Source organism: Sminthopsis crassicaudata, chromosome 2, assembly GCF_048593235.1.
Source record: "Sminthopsis crassicaudata isolate SCR6 chromosome 2, ASM4859323v1, whole genome shotgun sequence".
In the NCBI taxonomy this organism is placed as follows: Eukaryota; Metazoa; Chordata; class Mammalia; order Dasyuromorphia; family Dasyuridae; genus Sminthopsis; species Sminthopsis crassicaudata.
Window position 1 is genome coordinate 501727301 of NC_133618.1, and position 22003 is coordinate 501749303.

At 43.3% G+C, this 22003-nt stretch overlaps 1 protein-coding gene across 1 annotated transcript in view; it reads right to left on the minus strand.

Annotated features, from left to right (window-relative positions):
- FIBCD1 (fibrinogen C domain containing 1) overlaps positions 1 to 22003 on the minus strand; it is a 58210-nt gene that overhangs the window by 16757 nt on the left and 19450 nt on the right. Inside the window, exons 3-4 of the mRNA XM_074293890.1 lie at positions 16392 to 16551; positions 15430 to 15566 (exon numbers count right to left, since the gene is read on the minus strand). Coding sequence (XP_074149991.1) covers positions 15430 to 15566; positions 16392 to 16551 — 297 coding nt within the window. The remainder of the gene's footprint in view (positions 1 to 15429; positions 15567 to 16391; positions 16552 to 22003) is intronic.

Here is a 22003-nt window from a genome sequence, read left to right on the forward strand (position 1 = left end):
ACGTATTTTTGTATTTGCTATGTTGTGCAAGAAAAAGCAGACCAAAAGGGAAAAAACCACAAGAAAGAAAAACAAATAAAAAAGGTGAAAATACTGTGCTTTGATCCACATTCAGTCCCCATAGTTTTCTCTCTTACTTGTTATACACATATGCATAACGCACACACACGTGTGTGAATTGACTTGAATCACTGCATTTTTGGGAAGAGTCGGGTCCATCACAGTTCATCACCACATAATCTTGTTTTTACTCTGTACAATGTCCTCTTGCTCACTTTATTCAGCATCAGTTCATGTAAGTCTGATTCTATTCTTAAGAAGATTCTATATCCTAGGCACTTCCTTTTTCATACCAGAGAGGAAAATTCTATAAGACAAGCATTTTTATGGTACCTAACTGTATGCTGAGTAGTGTTCTAGGTACTGTGAGAGACATGGAAAGAGATCTTAGTCAGTGGTGCCCTCAGAAAGCTTACTCTCTGGATGACAAAGAGAAATCACGTGTCTGTCCTACTGTTTACTCAAACATTAAATACTAAGTCCTTTGTTTAGCATTTAAAACCCTTTACAACCTATTTACAATCTACCTTTCCAGTCTTATTGTATATCACATCCTTACACATTGTACAAGCCAGCTAGTTAATGCAGTGGATAGAGTGCTGGGCTTATCCTCCTGAGTTCAAATCCAGCTCCACCTCTTGCTAGCTGTATGACCCGGGATCATTCACTTAATCCTGTTTGCCTCAGTTTCCTCATCTGTAAAATGATCTAGAGAAGGAAATAGCAAACAACTCCAGTATATTTGCCAAGAAAACCTCAGATGGGGTAACAAAGAAGTGGATGGGACTGAAAATGACCGAACAACAACCCATTCTACAAATCCAGCCAAACTGACCTGCTTTTCATTATTCTTTACTCATGGCCCACCTCTCCCATCTCCTTGCCTTTGCACAGGCCTAGAATCACTCTCTTTTCACCCCCATCTCTGTGATTTTCTTTGAGGCTTAGTCCAAATGCTACCTTCTACATTAGGCCTTTCCTAACCCCCTCTCCCCAATTGAAAACCTTTTCCCTCTCCCAACCCCCCCAACTTTTATTTGTTTTGCATTCATAGATTATCTATATGGGAGCAAAATTAATTAATTAAGTACATAGGAAAAAAAATTCTGTATTCAATGTTTGGGGCACAAGCCTGCCAGAGACAGATTTGTTAATTAAGTAATTCTAAGCATCTCTGCTTAGAGACAAAATCCAAAGGAACAGGCATCCATCATGCCTTTGAAAATCTCTCTGACATAAGCCATTTCAATTCACAATTCATAGTATTAACAAACAAAAAGATAACATTTTTCAATAAGATAAAAAGTAGTAACAAAATTGAGATGAAAGTTCAGATAACAGTGATGATTCATGAAACAGAAGAATAACCACTTAGCTTTGGGTGATCTTTCAGAATCATTTTCTTAAAACAATTCAATCCCTCTTTAACCATTCCCTCAGAGTAGTCTTCTTTCAATCTGGTCAGAGGTGAACCCTGAGATACTTCTATTAATTTAATTAATCCAATACTATTTTCTTGTCTTAGTCTGATCTTAATCACTTAGAAGGAGTGCTTCCTAGGCTGAATATGTATGCATACAAACACACACAAACATATATACATATATACATACATATGACTCTGCCACTAACTAGTTGTGTGAATGTAAGTCACTTAACTTCAAGGGGCCTCCATTTCCTTGTTTGTAAAAGAAGAAGATTCTATTAGATATGATTTCACTTAAGAGCTCTTCTAGCTCTAGCATTTTGTAGTTTTGTGGTTGTTTTTTTGCAAGGCCATTGGGGTTAAGTAACTTGCCCAAACAAAAGCAAGATCATTCAGCTTTTGATCTCAGATCCTCCTGTCTCTAGGACTGGTGCTCTATCCACTGTACTATCTAGCTGACCCTTCTTTTTCTTTATCTTTCCTCCAACTGTCTTTGTTCAGCTCAGATTTCAAGAAGTGCTTTCTCTGTGTACAGTGGAGGAATACAGAAAGAAATTAGACCTGGTCCCTGCCCTCATGCAGCTCATATTCCAGTTGGAAGAGAGAGCAGACAATAGGTAAGTAGCATATGCTTGGAATAGATTCAGTTGTTGTTGTTCAGTCACATCCATTTGGGGTTTTCTTGGCAAAGATATTGGAATGGTTCTCCATTTCCTTCTCGGGTTCTTTTTACAGATGAGGAAAATGAGAAGAGTTAAGTGACTGGCCCAGGGTCACACAGCTAGGAAGGATCTGAGGTTGGATTTGAACTCAGTTCCTCCTGATTCCGGGACCAGTGCTCTATCCACTGTACCATCCAGATCACATTCTTTCTTGCCTGGTGCCTATGAATGGAAATGACCAGCCACAGAACTCTGGGGATCAGGAATAAAAGAGAGGTGGAGGAAGTGGAGTTTTCTATGCCATGGTGACACTAATAGGTCAGTCAGAAGAATAGGAGTCTCAAGGGAAGACAGGGGATGATCAGAAGCAATAGACCTTGGCAGAGAGGAAAAGAGGGGAAAGAGCTGGACCAGGGATTAATGGGGCTTCTCTCCCTTTCTTGCTTATAAAATATGAATTTCTCTCTTAGGATAAAAAAATACAAAATAAAAATAGTTATTTATTTATTTAAAACTAAAATATTAATTTGCCCAGTTCCTGGAGTTTCTCCTTTTCAGTTCCAACTGTAAAGTTATTGATGCACAGAAAAGCTGGGCTCTGTCTCCCGATGTTCCTTTTGGGCTAGAGCCACGTGCAGGAAGTCAGAATTTTTTTTTTGGTTAAAGATTTCAAAAGCAAAGCAAAAGCAGGCAGACTTTGGTCCCATCTCTTTCTCACACAGCCTGGAAGAGAGATGTGTTTGCCAAGGGATTAGCTCTGATCCAAATGGCCCTGCATATGGTGGCTGATGTTTTCAAAAGAAGAGAAAAAAAGCTTAACTTGAGGCAGGGGAGGAAAAAAAAACCCAACTGCACACAAACCTGGGGCCAGATCATCTAATTGTTTTGTGTGTTTGTCAGACACAGCCCCAGGTGGGTTGGGAAAACACAAGATGCTGAGCTTCAACTCCAATCCTCTGACAGTCAACCTGGAGCTTCATGGGCCTGGATGCTGAGCCAGTAGGCGTGAAAAGGGCTCTGTCAGAAGCTGGCAATTGTTTCCCATGGCAGAGAGACACGGATTGCGTTTCCTGGGGTGCTGCTGTTCTCATGAGATGGGGATTTGAGCTCCCCCTAAATCCTGACTGCTCTTCTCCTAGACCTGCTGTCCTCTCTGGGTGTTTACTTTGGGGAGCGAAGGTGAGGATGAATTCTTTTTACATTCATTATCCCACTCTTTGCCCACTGCTTACAGAGGCTTCTTTGGACAGAGCTCCAGGGACTACTGAAATCCATGGTAGTCTGAATGTCCCCCGTGCTCCAGCTTCCTGGACCTTGGTTGCACTTGTCACAAATCTCAGCACTGGAAAGGACCTCAGAGGTTATCCCCCTAACACATACCTGAACAAATATTCTCTGTACTCAGTGCCTAACAAATGGTTACGAGCTTCCCCCTGGAAACCTCTGGTGATAGGGAATCCATGACCCCATGAAATAATCCAATCTACATCTAGAAATTCTTACTGTTGAAGAGTTTTTCTTACTCTGAATTAAATCTGTCCCTCCATAACTTCCACCCATTAATCCTTGTTCTGCCAGGCAGAACAGTCTATTCCTCTTCCTCAAACCACCCTTAAAATACTTGAAAAACAGTAATGATGGCCCTATCGCACTGCCCCATCACTATTGTTCTGCAGGTTAAGCACTGCCAGTTCCTTGAACTGATCCTTGTAAAGCATGACAGACGCCCACAACCATCCCTATCCATCCCTCATTAAGACAATTTCTTATCAGTATCCTTCCCAAAATTTAGGGCCCCAGATGTGGTCTGTCCAAAATAGAGGATACCTAAACTATCACCTCCCTGGATTTGGGTACTCGGTCCTCATTAAAGCAGCCTCAGGTCTCTAGGTATTTTTGCCTGCCGTGTTCCTCCCAACATCAAGATAGTGAGGAGGGGGGAAGTCCCAAACCTTTCCCTTCCCGGGCTTGATGGGAAACAGAGATGTTGCTTTGTGTGAGTCAACACTTGGTTCTTATAAATCATTCTAATGGCAAGAACAAAAGTCTAGAAATGGTCCTGTTTCAATCGATACTCCTATAGGATGCCAACCTGTAGACTGAATTTGCAGGCTCCCTCAACTAGATCTGTACCCTCTGACAGCTTCATCCTATGAAGAGAAGGTTAGCAGGGAATGTGGCTCTAAAGTGGCCTTGGCTTTTGAGCAACTGGATGAAGATGAGTAGATCCACAGGGGTCCCTGAGGGAGGCTGGCCCCTGACCACAGCAAAGATTCCATCATTCATGGATCAATGAGATACTTTAAAAGTACTTAACACGGTTCCTGGTAAATAGTAGGTACTTAATAAATGCTTATTCTCTCCTTCCCCTCTCTCATGGTATTTTGTAGGATCCTAAAGTCAAGAGAAGCAGCCTGGAAGAGTGGATAGAGAGCTGGTTTTGAAGAAAACATGGCTTCAAGGCATAACCATACACAATCTGGTTGTGTAATCTCAAGCAGGTCTCTGAATCTCTCTGTGTTCTAAGTAACTAAGACTATAAGTGACAGAGAAGATGTGGAACTACACTGACAGATATCCTTATTTCAGAAAATTCACAAGTCTAGTCCCTGTCCCTATATTTCAATAACATTCCTATTTTAAATAATATAGTGATAATGGTAGCCTAGTCCCAGTGTGCTGGTGAAGATAAAATGAAATAATATTAAAAAGTGCTTTACAAACCATAAAATGAAATATAAATGTTAACTATTTGCTTATATTATTAAAACTGGCAAGGACCTTATAGATAAACTAGGCTAACTTCATTTTTAAACAAATGAGAAACCGAGACTCATAAAAATTAAAAGATTTAGCCAAGTTCACTCAAGTTGCTGGAGGCAGGATCTGCACTGGGTCTCCTGCATTGAAATTCAGTACTCTTTCTACCTTTGTGTAATTATTCTTTGGAACTTAACTTCAAGCTCACTTTGCAAATGATCCAAAGGTTTTTAAGCGACCTTCATTTTTTAAGTGACCACTCTAGCTTTTAACTGGTTCCAAAAAATGGGGCCAACCTCAAGGGACAAAGGTTGTCCATGAAGAAGATTTCAAACCAGGGACCAGAGGCTTTGGCCCATGGAAGAGCTAGATCCCATGGTGGTTGGGATTAGAGTTCTGGCACTGGAAGAGAGGCTTATCATCTGAGAAGGCTGAACTTGCTTTCTCCTAGACCTCTGAGGTCTTGTTTGACTCTCTTGTAGGCACAAGGGAATGGGTTGGTAGAACCAGAATTTTTCCACTATTCCTCATTGTTAGACTGGCCATCGCATGGAACAAGTCCTGCCCTGGGACTACTTCAAAGGACAATAATCATTGTCTGATCATTTCTGTTCAGCTGTTACTGCTATTTGTTATTAATTATAGTGTTTATTATTTGTTATAATAGATGGTCTCATGATGTTATAGTCCAGATGTGTCTCTCTATTGGGCTAAGGGTGAGGCAGCTTCAACGACCTAATTGGGCAATCTCTTTCCTACTACCTAGCAGTCTGGCAGACAGAGCTGGGCTTCTGGGATGGGGGCTGCAGCCCCTGTGGGTGACAAATCCAATCTCAGTGTCCAGCCCAGTCTGCCTCTTATCTCTCACAGAGACAGGTCCCCCGGCAGGCAGGGATCAGCTTGGAAGCAGTTTCTTTGATGTGTTCAAAGAGGAAAGAATTTTTCCTCCCTCTTAGAGAGCTGCAGGTAGAAGGAGGGTAGGGGGAGAAAGAAGGAGGAGGAAAAAAAATTGCTTGCAGGAGAGCCAATTAGAAGCAATTCTGAACCGGTTGACCTGATATGGCATTAAATGCCTCAGAGAACTTGCAGCTCATTGACAAGGTGAACTTTTTTTTTCCTTCTTTGCACTTCTCTGATGGAGGAAGTTGCCAGAATTGTGATTGCAAGAGGAGTAGATCTACAAATGGATTGATTCTGGCGGCCAGATTCTGTTGCAATACGTGCAGAAGTAGCCCTTGGTTCCCATGACCCCATGTGATGCTCCTCTCACTTTACAGTTTGGAGTCAGGTGTGAAGTCCTTGGGAAGACCCTCTCCTGGAAATGAAAGCTCCTCCTGGGGAGCAAGAAGGAAAAGGGGTCCTTGGACAGGAGGCCTCGTGCCCTCAGACAGATAGTTATTGAAGGTGGGGGCTCCAAGGCTAATGCTAAAAAAGGCTCAGACTCAGAATAACACATGGAGAGTTTGTGTAATTGCCCTTCCCTAGGCCATTGGCCTTAGAGAAGGAAGAGTCCAGAGGCACCCAGATTGTCCCTCTGTGGTTTTTTTTTATGTTTAAAATATTTATTTACATTCCAAAATGATAGTATTAAAATTCTACACCAAATATTAGTGCAAGCAGTGATATACAAAAGTGCAAAAGAGGTTAGTGATTAATAAATTATTGCCTTCCCACTCTAGGTGACTGTTAATGTTCTATTTCTAAATAAAAGTACTTTCTACTAGCCTTAAAACAAACTTAGCCACTGTGACCTCTCTTTCTGCCCTGGGACTTAAGTAAAGTGAAAGAAAGAAAGAAAGAAAGAAAGAAAGAAAGAAAGAAAGAAAGAAAGAAAGAAAGAAAGAAAGAAAGAAAGAAAGAAAGAAAGAAAGAAAGAAAGAAAGAAAGAAAGAAAGAAAGAAAGAAAGAAAGAAAGAAAGAAGAGAGAGAGAAAGAAAGAAAGAAAGAAAGAAAGAAAGAAAGAAAGAAAGAAAGAAAGAAAGAAGAGAGAGAGAGAAAGAAAGAAAGAAAGAAAGAAAGAAAGAAAGAAAGAAAGAAAGAAAGAAAGAAAGAAAGAAAGAAAGAAAGAAAGGAGAGAGAGAGAAAGAAAGAAAAGAGAGGGAGAGAGAGAAAGAAAGAAAGAAAGAAAAGAGAGAGAGAGAGAGGGAGGGAGGGAGGGAGGGAGGGAAGGAGGGAGAGAGGGAGAGAGAGAGAGAGAGAGAGAGAGAGAGAGAGAGAGAGAGAGAGAGAGAGAGAAAGAAAGAAAGAAAGAAAGAAAGAAAGAAAGAAAGAAAGAAAGAAAGAAAGAAAGAAAGAAAGAAAGAAAGAAAGAAAGAAAGAAAGAAAGAAAGAAAGAAAGAAAGCTTGTTCCTAAGTGGCTTCCTACTCAAGGGGACTCTCCACTGTTTTGGTGCTGGATTTGTTTGTTTGCTTTAGACCTCCTTCTACTACTAATAACTAACAGTTATGTAGAGCATACTATGTGCCAGGTATTGTGCTAAAAGCTTTACAATTTGATTCTCACAACAACTGTGAAAAATAGGTGATATTATTATTACCATTTTACAAATGAGGAAATTGAGGAAAATAGGGATTAAGTGACTTGTCCAGAGCCACACAGCTAGGAAGTGTCTGAAGCTGGATTTGAACTCAAGTCTCAGCTCATAACTCCCCAATTCAAGAAATCTGCCAGCCTGAGCCTTCCCAAGAGCAGGGATTATAGGAAAGCACCAAAGTCCAGCTGGACATTGAATCTTCTACTGGAGAATGAAAGACAAAAGAATCACTTCCCTAAAACTGCCTCAAGCAAGACGTTGCACAATAGATAGGTCCCAGGGCTCTCTGAATTGCCATTCAGTCCTCTTAGTGCTCTCTTATTCCTTCTTTGAGGAAGGGGCTTCAGAAGGAGATCCCTGCCCACACTGTTCTTGCAATTTAGGAGAAGCTGGCTTCTGGGTCCTTTATGGAAGCTAGCCACCTTTCCTTTGGGGACTTTTGTCAGGACGCTAAGTGTTCCCAGCACCAGCTAGCTGGGTTTCTTTAAATATCCTTTTTTAGATGTTTAAGTTTCTCAGCAGTAATCTTTCCCTTCTGGGTCACTTCCCCACCTTAGAGTCCAGATCCTGTTCCCATCCCACCTCCCCCACCTCACCTCAAAGGAACGTAAGTTTTGCTCCAGCTCTTACTAGTCAGAGGAAAGTGGGTAAGGAATACTGGCTCAGAATTCAAACCTTCCCTGACCTCTCCAGCCCAAAATGATTTCTTTGAGACCAATGGATAGATTTCAGGTGGTTCACAAATTTTGTGGTTTTTAAAAAATTATTTCAATAATGCCCAACTAAGTGGATAGAGCAGAACATCAAACCTGGAGTCAGAAAGATTCATCTTCCTGAGTTCAAATCTGACCTCAGACTCTTACTAGTTGAATAATTCTGGGCAAATCACTGTCTCAGTGTCCTCACCTATAAAATAAACTTGACAAGGAAATAACAAAATGCACCAATATTTTTGTCCGGAAAATCCCAAATGGGGTTATGAAAAACGGGATATGACTGAAACAACTGAACAGCAACAATTTTCAATAATTGGTTTCCTATGTAATCCTAATCATTTTATTTCATGCATTGCAAATTATGATTCTGAGAAGAATTTCTAGGCTTTTCCAAACCGTGAGAAGGGTCCACAACATAAAAATGTTAAGAACCCCTGTCCCAAAGCTTTTACTGTGTGGACCACTCATTTGGCAGATGTTTTATGCTTTCATCTTCTCGTTTCCCCATCCAGACTATAATCTCATTTAGGATAGAGACATCTTTTTTCTTCTTTGAAATGGTGGTTCTTGAATTGCACATGTTTAACCTATATCGGATTACTTGCTTTCTTGGGGAGAGGGTATGGAAGAGAAGGAAGGAGAAAAATTTGGAACACAATGTTTTGCAGAGGTAAGTGTTGAAAACTATCTTTGCATGTATTGCACTATTGGGGAAAAAAAAAAAGGTGATTTTCATGCTTTATCACTGGTAGGGATCTCAATCAGTATAGAACCTCAGGAGATAATGGAGTCAGGGAGAAGAGGAATGTGTGATGAAGAGACCCTTTCCTTTTCTCAGGGCTTGACTGACCTCTGTCTTACAGACCCTCAATATTGACTTCTGTGGGACACCATAAAGGCAGGTGTACTGGATGGAGAGTCAGAAGACTTTTACTTGAATCAAGATGGCTCCTTACTTCTTACAGGAGCTCAGCCAAATCACTAAATTTCTCTAGATCTGGAAAATAAAGACCAGACTATGTGCCCTCCCTTCCACCTCTATAACCTGTGAATTTCTCATTGTGCTACCCACCCTGCTAACACGTTTTAGGAAAGAACCAAGCTGGAGTATGTGCAAAGGAGAGAGACTAGGAGGATGAGAGGACTGGAAATGAAGGATTAGCTTAAAGAACAGGGGGAAGAAGGAAGGGAAAGGTTGGAGGAGCAATGATTATAGGATTATACATTAAGTACTGAAAGGGACCTAGTAGGCTTTAAAATCGTAGGCTTTAAAGATGGAAAAGAAGTTACAGGTCATTTAATGACACTCTTTTATTTTTCAGATCAAGAAATTGAGGGTTGAAGAAACTGTAAAGTGGAAAGGGGATTTTATTTGTTCTGCTTATTCCTCACTAATTGAAATTTAGAGGGAAAGATTAAAGATCAACATGGGAGGAGAAGAGTCCTTATAATTAGGACTGCCTTGAGAGAAATGAATTCCCTTTCACAGAAGGTCTTCAAGTAGAAGCTAATGACAGGGTGTTGGGCTACTGTAGTAGGGTTTTCGGTTTGGTATTAGGTTGAATAGACAACCTAACGTAAGGTATTGTAGTGTAAGATGTTTCCCATCCTGAAATTTGAGATTCTAGGATTCCACCTGGATCAGAAATGGGGCAATGCCTTCCAGTTAGTGCCGTCACTTGCCTGAATCCCCGCTAATCGTGTAGAGATCGTTCAGGAAGTTTTTAAAAGGTAAGAAAAGGCAAACCCAAAAGGTCACTGTCTTGGGCTTTGGGTCTCACCTGATGCACAAGCCTTGTCTGACTCACTCAGGACACTTTTCCGGGTGCTGAATCCCACTATGAGAAATACAGAGAACTGGCCCGGGGCCCTGGCCCTGCTTTCCCAAGGGGAGACCTCTTAGCTAGACTGTCAGGAGCTAGAAGGCTTGGGACACCATGTTTACACGCCCCCTCCAGACCTGGGCACAAGCTCTCTTCCAGCTTCCTGGCCCCCTTTCCCCCGCTTTCACTCGGGTGTGAGGTTAGGATGAGATCTTCCAGTCAGCCTCTCTGGGGGAGCTACAGCTTCGGCCTGGCTGGTCTGCCTGGGAGGGCAATCAGGAGGTGAAATTTGAGGACAGGCAGTTTGGACACGGGCCATAATGAGAATGGATGGTAACTGGTGGCAGGAGGGGCTTCCGTCTTCTTCCCAAACAACAATTGAGTTTCTAAGCGATTCGCTTTGGCAGGGCACTGATCTTAACAGATGCCTGTAGGTATCTTGAGAGAGATTGGTTTTGATGGAAGCCAGAATGGATATTAATGTTTATTTGCTGTGGGTAGTGCTATTCACATGATAACTGCTTTTTCTGAGGGTTTTTTCTCTATCACGCCCCAGCTTTAGATCCCAGCCCCTGAGTGAAGATTGGTGTCATAGCAGAGTTCCTTATTGACTTCCCTGGTAACCTTCCCTTACTAACTCAGTTGAAATTACCTGCCTCCCAGCCCAAATCCTGAATGACTTCCCCTGAGATTAGGCCCAAGTCCAATAGAGGGGGGAAGATCCATCGCTTCTGCTGATGTCTCAGTCTTTTATTAAGACTGTCCTAACCCTTAACTCTGATTTCTGGGCTACGATGGCAGCTTTTTCCTCTGTGCCTCCCTCCGAGGAACCTCTGAAGACAGAGATGCGCCATAATTCAGTTCCTCTGTGAACAAAAGAGCTTTCAACCTCCAGACGGGCAGTGAGTGCGTGGGGGGGCTCTCCTTCGGAGCCCGGAGACGTGACTGCTGACGTGTTTCTCTTTTAATTCTTCTGAGAAGCCTAAGATTCTGCATCACTAGCTCTAAGGACTGCCCTCTATCAAACACTACTTCCCCATCTGACCCTCCTTCCCCACTGACCACATAGGAATGGTCTCTTCCTTTCAGCTTTCACTAAGTCTTCACCATCCCCCCCCCAATCACTCTCTTATTCCCCCGGCTAACCCTCTTCCTTCTTTTTGGTCACTTATTTTATTTGAAGCCAAACTTCTCCCTAGATATCTCTTGGCTTGGAAATCAATACTTTAAAAATAGTCCGCATCAACTTCCTCTGTGAGGAAAGATGTGCTGGGGTTGGTGGCTCTGTGCGTCCATCATGGATGTCTTATTTTAGGCATCGAAGACTGCCCTTTGCCCGGCATATCCCAGCCCTCATAGCATGATCGGGCAAATGGACCTAATTACCTGACTTACATCTGGACCCATATTCTACCAGAACTTGGAAGACTTGAGAAAGTCTGGTTTGAGCCACTCCTGCTGCCATTGCTGCTGGATCCCCAGCTATGGCCAGCTCACATTCCTTCTTATCCCTTCCCCTTCAGCAACGGGGGTTTCTGAGGTTCAGGAGCTCTGGAGGTTGTGGGTACAAGGTGGTTAAAGACATGGTTTTCCCACCACAATCTGTCATTGAATCGCAAAGTCTTATCCAACTGATATCCAGGCTGTTTGCTGCCGTCTCCTACTCCTTTCCATTGCTTCCTGAGTAACCTAACTGGAAGGGGAGAGCTGTCAATGGCACGTTTGCATGTACTAGAGAAAGATGAAAATTTTTATTTCAAAGTAATAGGATACTATCTTCTAATAATTATTATTTAAATTGCATTTGCACAGTTGAGAGAAAATATCATGAAATTATAAATGAAAATATAGTAAAATTATTTTAAAATTCAGGTTTCACTTGATATAATTGATATGCCTGGTCCTTTAACTCGTAGTCCTGCTCCATAGCCCCCTTATCAGCAACTAACCTCTTGATCATAACATCCATATACAATCCATTAGTGATTGGTACATTTACCATCCTCTTGATCTTCTCTCTCCCTCCACCTTCCCCCTCACTCCCTCAAGCCCTGAGGAAATCAGAAGTAGCCTCTAATCAGAAAAACACAGGGTTCATATAGTCAAGAATGCTCACAAGAATTTTTAGGGCAGAGAGAGTACATTTTTTTGTGTGGATGTGACCCTACTTAACCCAGTTTACTCAATGGGACTAACTTTGGGCCATCTTAGAATCTGGTTGGCAATAAAGTAGATAGAAGTGAACATAAAATTTGGAGTTAAAAATCCTAGCTCTGCTACTTACTAGCTATACAATCAAGGGCAAGTAACTTTCTTTCTCTGAATCTTAGTTTCTCCATCTGTACAGTGAAGAAATTGGACACAGCAATCCCCAAGGTCACTCTAAATTCCTACTATCTTGCAAATTCCTCCTTTCTCCCTTGGTAAAAACTATGCCCAGATCTGTTTCTTGTAGGCACTTGATACTCTGCTGTGGATAGGTTTAGATTAGTGGAAAGAAAGGGCACACATCAATAGAAGGGTTCCACGCTCCAAACTATGGAAATATCTCCTAGACAGGACAAAAGAGAAGATCGAGGCAGAAGACATCTGAGTTATATGAGATGAAGAGGAAGAGAAAACACAGCCTTCAGCAAATGGTCCCAATTTTTTTCAGTAAAATATGAGGTAAAGATCTCCACAGAAAGGGTGATGAAAGGAGGAGCTGTGGGAGGCTTGACAAGGTTTGGAGGAGCAACTACGAAGAGTAGAATAGTGAGGTAATTAGGAAGGAATAAAAGAATTGCCTAACAGCAATGAGGGCCCAGTTGAGGTTATATAACATAAATTTGTCATAAATTTGAAATTATAGAAAAAATTATAAAAAATTATACATTAAAATATAGTAAAATGATTTTAAAATTCAGGTTTCAGTTAATAATATTCAGTTCAGTTAATTGATGTGCTCTGTCCTTTCATTTGTAGTACTACTTCACCTGCCCTTATCAGCAACTAACCTCTTGATCATAACACGTTTACCCCTGTCTCACATGATGCGGTTGCCTTTATCCATGCCATGGCCAATCCCTCTAGACCTGTACAAGGATCCCATACCATCCTGTCTTCTCCAGCAGCCCCACTCTCCTCCCTATTCTCTCACTAACCTTAGGTCTCTCTCTGTTTTACTGGTTGCTTCCTTACTGCCTATAAACATACTTATTTCTCCCCCATCCTCACAATTCCTTCTCCTGACCCATCCATCCCTTCTGGCTATCCTCTCATATTTTTCCTCCTTTTTCGTGGCTAAACTCTTTTGAGTTTGAGCCTACAACAGATACCTTTCATCTCATTCTTTTCTTAACTCTCTCCAGTCTGGCTTCTGCTCTAGTCAGTCGACCAAAGCATCTTTTTCCAGTTACTTTTGATCTCTTAATTGCCAAATCCAACAGTCTTTTCTCAAGCTTCATCCTCCTTAAGTCTCTGCAGCCTTTGACACTGTGGATCACTCCCTATTCTTTTTCTCTTCTTTCTAGGTTTTCACGGCACTCTTGTTCCTAGTTCTCCTCTTAAGCATGTGACTGTTCTTTTTGTCTCCTTTTTTGTTGCCCCCATCCCCCCAACCGTGGTGTCCCAAAGGGTTTGCTCTCAGACCATCTTTTCCCCTCTCTACACTATTTCATCTGGTGACCTCATCAGCTCATTGAATCATCAGATGATTCAATTAACGTCTCTATATTGATTCTCAAATCTACTTCTCTAGCTCTAACTTCTTTGCTGGCCTCCAGCCTCACATCTCCAACAGACTATTGAATATATCAAACTGGATATGCTTAGACATTTTAAGTTCAACATGTCTAAAATAGAATACATTTTATTCCTTCTCCTCAAGCCCCACACCTACAAACCTCCTCCTCTTCCCAGTCTCCCTATATAGCTGAGGATACTTCACTGTGGTCACTTTGTCTCATAACTTAGGTGTCATCCTTGTTCTCCCACACCCTATATCTCATTGGTGGCGAAGTCCTGTTGATTCTATCTTTGTAGCATCTCCTACATTTCTCCCTTCTCTCCCCTGACACTGCCATCATCCTGGGACAGCTCCTCTTCACCTTGTGCCTGGTTGGTCTCCCTACCACAAATCTTTTCCCATGCCAGTCCATCCTCCACTTGGTTGTCTGTTTTATTTTGATGTATTATTTTATTTTTCTTCACTTGGTTGTCAAAGTGATCTTTCTAAGTTTGAATCCAACCAGATCTCTCTTTGCCTCTGTTTCTGTTCTGTCTGTCTCCCTCTATGCAGTGTCTCTGTCTCTGTTTCTCTCTGTCTGTCACACACACACACACACACACACACACACACACACACACACACACACACACCCCTACATAATAAACTTCAATGGCACCCAATCCCCTCCAGGATAAAATATAAAATCCTTTGTTTAAACTCCACAGCTCTTCATAGCCGGTCCCTCTTCACCTTTACAGTCTTTCTTTACCTTCTGCTGTTTGTTGAATTGAGTTCTTTGCTACCCCAGGGGTCTTTTCCATTAAGAGGTACAACAAGGTATAGGAACCAGGAAAAGAAAATAAGTGAAAAGCACAAGTCGTATTAGAGCTCCCAAGAGTCACCAAGCTAGTCAGTGTTGCGGAAGCTCCCAGATGGTGCAGACACCCAGGTACACCGAGCTCCAGAGTGGAACACTGGCTTCCTTGCTGTTCAGAGAACACCACACTCCACTGCCTGACTCAAGGCACTTTCCTGTGCCAGGAATGCTCCCCCTTCTCGTCTTCTACACCCAGCTTTCCTATTTCCTTCATGTCCCGTCTAAAATCCCACCTTCCCAGGGCAGCTAGGCAGTGCCATAGTGCACAGAGCGCTTAGCTGGGAGTCAGGAAGACACCAGCTGTGTGACCTTGGACAAGTCACTCAACCCTGTTTAAAAAAAAAAAAAAAAAAAAAAAAAAAAAGCTTTTACAAGAATTCTTTCCTAGTCACTCTATTCTTTTCCCTTTCTTGATTTTCTTCAGTTTTTCCTATGTTAACTCCCATTAGAGCTATGTCTCTCCTACTAGACTGTACTCTTTTAAAAATGAAACTGTCTTTAGCCCTTGGTACAGTATCTGGCACATGATAGACACTTAATCAATGTTTATGTATTTACTGATTGACAGTCCGATACTCTTTTTACTATCCCCCTTTCCTCTATTCACCATTTGGAAAACAGACAAGTTCAGACTCATCTCCCTAAACACAACAGCCACCCGCTCGAGGCGTGTAATTTGTGGCTTGAAAGGAGTAACAAAGGACAAGGGGAGGATGGAGTGGCCAAAGAAGGCTGTAGGCTAGCGTGGCAGGAATTTATCTGCAAGCCTTCCTCAGTCATATGTCAGACGCATCATGGACCACAGGGAACCAGAGAAGTGCTTCTGTCTGGAAGAGTTTGCCTCTGGGGCAGGGGGACTCACCGTCCATCCCCCTCCATCAGTACTCATGTCGCAGTAGACCTGGAAGCCTGAGGGGTAGTGAGTGGGGAAAACAGAATAAATCCCATCTTCCTGCTGACCGCTGACATAGATGTCCAGACAATCTCTTGGGCGCGAGCCTGGAAGAAGAGATGGAGCCAGAAGCATTAGGACGGAGAGAAAAATAACTGGGCAAGTTATGAAGTTTTATGACATAGCTTCCTGCCTAGTTCGTTCCATTTGCTAGAAAGCAACTAAATTAAATGTCTGGGGGGTGGCCTCCTTTATCTGTGTCAGTCTTTCTGTCTGGGGGATTGTGTGTGTGTGTGTGTGTGTGTGTGTGTGTGTGTGTTATGTGGGGGGGAGTGTGTGTGTGGGGGGTGTAAGCGTGTGAAGGACCAAGAAGGCAAGGCTGAGCAATCTTGTGCATGGAACTGAAGCTCTAAGAGTGAATTGTTTCGAGAGGCAGGGAAGATGAGTTTCCCTGGAAAACAGTTCTCAGCCCTTTGTCCTTATTATAGGGCTATGCAGCTGCTGCTACATCTGGGAAGCGAGAGCTGATTTGTCCTCTGGGACAGTCAGTCAGTAAACATTTTTAGTCGTTTTTCAATTGCATCTGACTCTTCATGACCCTATTTGGGGTTTTCTTAGCAAAGATCCTAGAGTTGCTTGCCATTTCCTTCTCTGGGTCATTTTACAGATAAAGAAACTGAGGCAGACAGGGTTATGTGACAGGTTCAGGAGCACCGGCTAGTAAGTGTCTGAGCAGATTTCAATTCAGGAGTATGATCACTGTTCTATAGTAAGCATTTATTAAGTGCCTACTGTGTGCCAGTCACTGTTCTAAGCACTGGACATACAAAGAAAGGGAAAAAAAAAAGACAGTCCACGCCTTTGATTTGCGTATAGTCTAATGTGGGATGCAGATCGGGATAAGAAAAAGAGGGAGGAGCAGTCTCACTCACCATTGGAACAGCCCCTCGGCCTGGCGCCCCTGGAAGGGACTTTTTGCAGGTCAGCCTTGATTCGGGGACGCGGCGCCCCGCGGTCTTTCTGCAGAGTGTCCAGGACGTCACTGACGGAGCTCACCAGGTGGGCCATGTTGCTCTGGCTCTCGGACAGGAGCTGTAGCACGGGGTGGAAGGAAAGGAAGGGCAGCTATTCAGCTTGGCAAGGGAGCGGGCAGGGAGCGCCCAGCCACTCTTAAGCAGGGTGCTCTGGTGGCCAGGGCGCGGGACGTGCAGGCGGAGGATCTGGGCTTGCCGCTGCCTCTGCCTCTAGGATCCCGATTCTCTCAAGTCTCCGGAGGACCTGACCCTTCCTGGCTCACAATCGGTGATCCCATGATTCCCTCTCTAACTTTGTCCTTTGTAGATGGGGAAATTGAGGGAAGCCCGGAGGGATCCAAGATCACACAAGTAAATCAGTAGGAGCAGGATTAGAAACTTACATGTCCCGACCCAGAATTTGTGCTATTTTCACCAATATCAGGCTACCTTGCTTTATGCTACCTGTGGTATCCCTCTACAAGAAAAGGCAGAGGGAATGGCGGGCAGCCCAGTGTCTGCCAAGAAACCCCCAAAGGGGGTCACAAGGAGATGAACACGACGGGGCAACAACAGCATTAGTTTGTTAAGGACAGGCACTATTTCTTTCCCCCATCCTTATATCAAAGTACTTCGTATAATACAGAAAAGTGCTTAACAAAGGTTCAATTGCAGACGAGCTTTCCTCATCCTTCCTAGACTTTGCTTCCTACTCTACCCCAATTAATTACCCAATAAGCATTTATTAAACAGCACCTACTCTTCACCAGAGGGCAAAAGTGAAAGTCTGCCCTCAAGAAACTTACATTTTATGAGGAAAATCAGCATATTGATGCATCCCCTATGGCGAGGAGTCTCTTTACTAGAGACCCTACAAGAACGCCAGAAAATCCCCAGCCCGAGTTAACTGTTTAGAATTATAGATCCGGTATTAGAAGGTCTCTGAGATCTCTGGGATCATCCAGCCCAACCTCCTCCTACAGATGAGAAAACCATAGGTCTGGAAAGGTTAAGTGGCTTACCTAAAGTCACAAAAGAAGGAAGCTCCAGAAGGGAGGTTTAAACCCAGCTCCTCTGACTCCAGAGTCAGAGCTTTCTCCCTTCACCTCACTGGCTGTTCATTATAAATGTGGAGTTAGATTCGAGGCAGGGGCTGAGGAGCGAGGTATCAGTCGGTGCTTATAACTGAGCTGGAGCCAGTCAAGCTCTCGGCCACATCCTGGAGTCTCAAGAGTTTAATATAGCCCTCTGGACGTCTCAGAATGCTTTTATCTTTACTAACTCATTGAAATCTCACAATACGGCCAGGAAGGAAGGACGATTTGTCGCTAACTGTGGGACTTTGGACAGGTCCCTTCTCTCTAGGGCAAGTATAATTATGCCCATGTTACAGACAGGGTAACTGAGGAGAAAGGACTTGCCTAAATTTCCATAGAAAATTAATAGCAGGGCTAAAATATGAATAAAGGTCCTTTTACTTTCCTTCTGGGATTCTTTCCATTATTCCATGTGGAGTGTAATAACTACCAGATGTGGCAGTTTGTAAACCTCGAGGGAACATAATATTTATGTAGCCGTGGGCAAGTCACTTAACTTGTCAGAACCCCAGACAACCCTCTAAGAGTAAGTTGCCTGATCAGTATAAATGGAGGGGATTTCCAACCCCGGAGTTTGTCCAGCCAATAAAATCACAGATTTGAACAAGAAGATAATTGTACAGCTCTGTAATAAGTGAGCCATTATTATTGTTATGAACGATGCCCACCCTACCACTTCACCTCTATGACTGTAGCCAATTCACTCAACTTTTCTGGACCTCACCTTCCTCATCTGTGACTTCTAAATATCTGGCCATCCATGATCCTATGATGATTTTAATTGTTCCTAGAAAGAGAAAACCTTTTCTTTCCATGGCATTTCTTCAAATGTCTTTGCCCCTGCCTTTAACTCATACGGTGTGACCCTGGGTGAATCCTTTTGTTCCATTAAGCCTCAGTTTCCTCCCCTGTACAGTGAGGGAGAGGATTCTCACTAGCTGGTCTCTGAGTTCCCCTTCCAGACGTAGGTCTGTGATTCTATGACCAACAGTAGCAATGAGCAAACTTAAAGCATCTAGGTTTTGTCTTCTATTCTCCCAGGGAGAGGAGGGTACAACACACTCAGCAGAACCAAGACTAAAGAGGAGAGTTCCACAATTCTGAATGTGGAAGAAGAAATCACAATGAAACCTCAATCTGCCGGAGAGTTCAAGAGGAGCTTGCCACATCTTTAGACTTGGTGTCCGTCATCTGGGAGATAATAGCTCACTTGAGAAAGGGAAGTAGAAATGCACTTGGGCTTGAAAAAAAATTTTTTAATGTTTCTCTAGTTTGTCCAAAGGCAATAAGGCTACAATTCTTTCTGTTCCCCTGCTGATTTAACCTTAGTGAAGGAGGTTATTCAGCACTGTGCTCAGCATCTAGGGGACACATAGAACCATGTGGAAGGAGGGAGGAGGAAGTGGAGGAAGACAGCCGAATTCCTCATTGTGTTTCATTGCTGTGTCTCTGACTGTCCTCATCTAAAGACACCAGTGGAGAGGGCTGCAGAGGGAGAGGGCGGGAGGTCAGGCAGCCAGAGTTGGGAAGAACTTAGAAAGTTGGCCAGCTGTTTTTGCAAATGGGTGGCTGGGGGACGGTGGGCAAGGAGTCGGGATGTTGGCTGAAAACAAGCTTGCTTGGGTTAACATCTACACTGTTATTGGTATGGCTGTCAATGGGGCTTTTGTTATGAAGAACATCAGGGGTGTTTTGCAGTAAAGTTTATAAAGCTTCCTACATTGACTATCTAAACTCATAAAAAAAAAATCTATGAGATAAATGCTTCCTGACCATTGCAGATAGCAGATGAGGAAACCCAGGCACATCAAAACTAAGTGACTTGTCCTCACTTGCACAGTGAGTGTCTGAGGCTGGATTTGAACTCAGTAACAGTTGGACTCCAAGCATTCTGTGCTCTCTGGCACCACCTAGCTGTCTAGAAGGAGTTCACAGACTTCACCAAACTGCCAAAGGGGGTTCGAACCCGGGACTAGATGGACTCCTAACTCTTAAATACTTAGATGCGCACAATCCCTTGACCCCTTGAGCCCACTTCCATCCCATTGTACAAACCACAGAGCCTCTTACTTATGCCTTGGTGCCCACCACCATTATCTCCTCCCTCCCACTTTCTGCTTTCTTTCTGCGCTGCTTGTCCCTCCTGCACTCCCTCCCCTGCCATACCTTAACCCCTCCAGGCCGGGCTCCCCCTTCTCTACTCTGATAGAGCCGTTGTCCTAATGGCGGACGGCTATGGGAACACCGTAGAGGCATCCCTTTAAGTTCTTATGCATATTAAGATGAGGGTCTTTTGGAGATGGTCCTAATTTGAGCTTCCCATCATAACAATTTGCACAAATTAGGTAAAATAATAAGGATATCATTAAAGTCTCCCATGCACTAAAGCTTTTGCAGCCCATGTCAGTGAGGCGGTGGCAAGCTGGAAAAGCTGAGTGTCAGCCTGCCCGTGGAGTTCCTGGCATTCCGGGGAAGGTTAGGGTGGTGGGGCTCAGGCTGGCCAGTAAGTGATGAGTTTTTCATAACCCACAATGGCCAGCTACTAGGGTAGAGGAGGGGCTGTGGTCTTCATGAAGGGAAGAAGCATCCACACCGATAAAGTACTGAAAATAAGTACTTAAAATATAGTACAGGTTAGGTTAGTGTAAAATCTTATATCAAATTAAAAAAAAACAAAAACAAAAACATGTATATGATGTAGCTTGATGGCGCAGTGGTTAGGGTGCTGGCCCTGGAGTCCGGAAGTCCCGAATTCAAATCCAGTCTCAGTCAGCTTACTAGATGTGTGACCACAGACAAGCCACTTAACTGTAAGGATCAAATAAGATACTATTTGGAACGCATTTGACAATATTTGGAGCTTAACAAGTGCCTATTCCCTTCCCCCTATTCCCTTTTCTTCAAATGAATAATGTCACAGAATAATGTTATCTCTTTAAGATGTTGCCAACACCAAAACTAGCAAGATCTCAGTTTAAACTAACAAATTACTATAGTTGACACAAATAGTGTAAACATGCCTCTAATTAGTTGAGAATCAATTATGCCATTTTAGCTAAAAATAGTGACATGCTGTCAGGGGCTTTTAGGCACCAGCTGACAGTACAAGTGTGTCCCCTTTAAGGAAGTCCATGAAAGAAAATTCAAACTTGCAAACCTGAAAACACCGGGGAGTGATTACTTGTATTATAAAAGGATTCAGAACATTAGAAGTCACTGCCAACTGACAGTCCACCAGAAATAAAGATAAAGCAGCTTTGAGATCAGAATATGAGTCAGTAGGGAGAATAGGATCTGATTTGCCAAACAAACTGCGACTTTTTTGAAGAACATAATTGATGTATAAGGGAGGCACACCTGTATTCATAAAGAAGGGAACCAGCTTAGAGTCACCGACTAGGGCCGGTGAAGGGACCGTCTCCATGCTTTGGGTACTTGGTTACTATGCATACTGCTCTCCATATGACCTGTTCAAAGTTCAAGGGAGCCGGTAATAGGTGGGGAGAGTCCTGCTAAGAATCTGGGGGCATTTTCAGAGACTGGGTCTCCATCACCCTTATCGGCCACTCCAGGCAGGGGATAACGAGCATCATTTCTCCAACTGCAGCTTTCTTACAGAAGGGGAAAAAGTTCATCGGCCCCAGATTGTTGGGTAATGAGACACCGTGGTATGTCATCGCTGTCTGTGTCCCGGGGATGGAGGGGCAAGAAAATGGGCAGGACAGTAGCGTGATGAGGGCAAGGGCCTTATGACCCCGCAAGGCCTCTGAGCCACAGAATCCAGTCACCTAAGAGACAACATCATACAACGGAAAGTGCACAAGGCTGGGGGGCCGAAGCCCTGGATTTAGGGACTTCCTCCTTGAAGCAGCTAGGTGGATAGGGTGTCGGATCTTGAGTTAGGAAGACCTGAGATAAAATGAAACTTTAGACACTTATTAGCAATGTGACTCTGGGCAAGTCATTTAACCTATCTGCCTCAGTTTCCTCAACTGTAGTATGGGGATAATAACAGTGCCTAAATCCCAGGATTATCCTGAGGATCAAATGAGATAATATTGGGAAAGCAGCACAGTGCCTGGTGCACAATATGACCTTAGTAAATGCTTCCTTCCAGGCAGCTAGTTTGTTCAGTGGATAGAGCACCAGCCCTGAAGTCAGGAGGACCCGAGTTCAAGTGTGACCTCAGATACTTCCTGTGTGACCCTGGGCAAGTCACTTAACTCCATTGCCTCAGCCAAAATAAATAAATAAATAAAAAGCGTCCTTCCTTCCTTCCTTCCTTTCCACTCATAAGACAGGTGCAGAAGACTTTTATATCTAGCAGGGACGTTAGAAGTCTGGACCCCTTATTTTTCAGAGGGGAAAACCGGGGCCCGAGAGGCAGCGTGACTCGGTCAGTGGCACAGAGTGACCGAGGCCATTCCTGCCTGC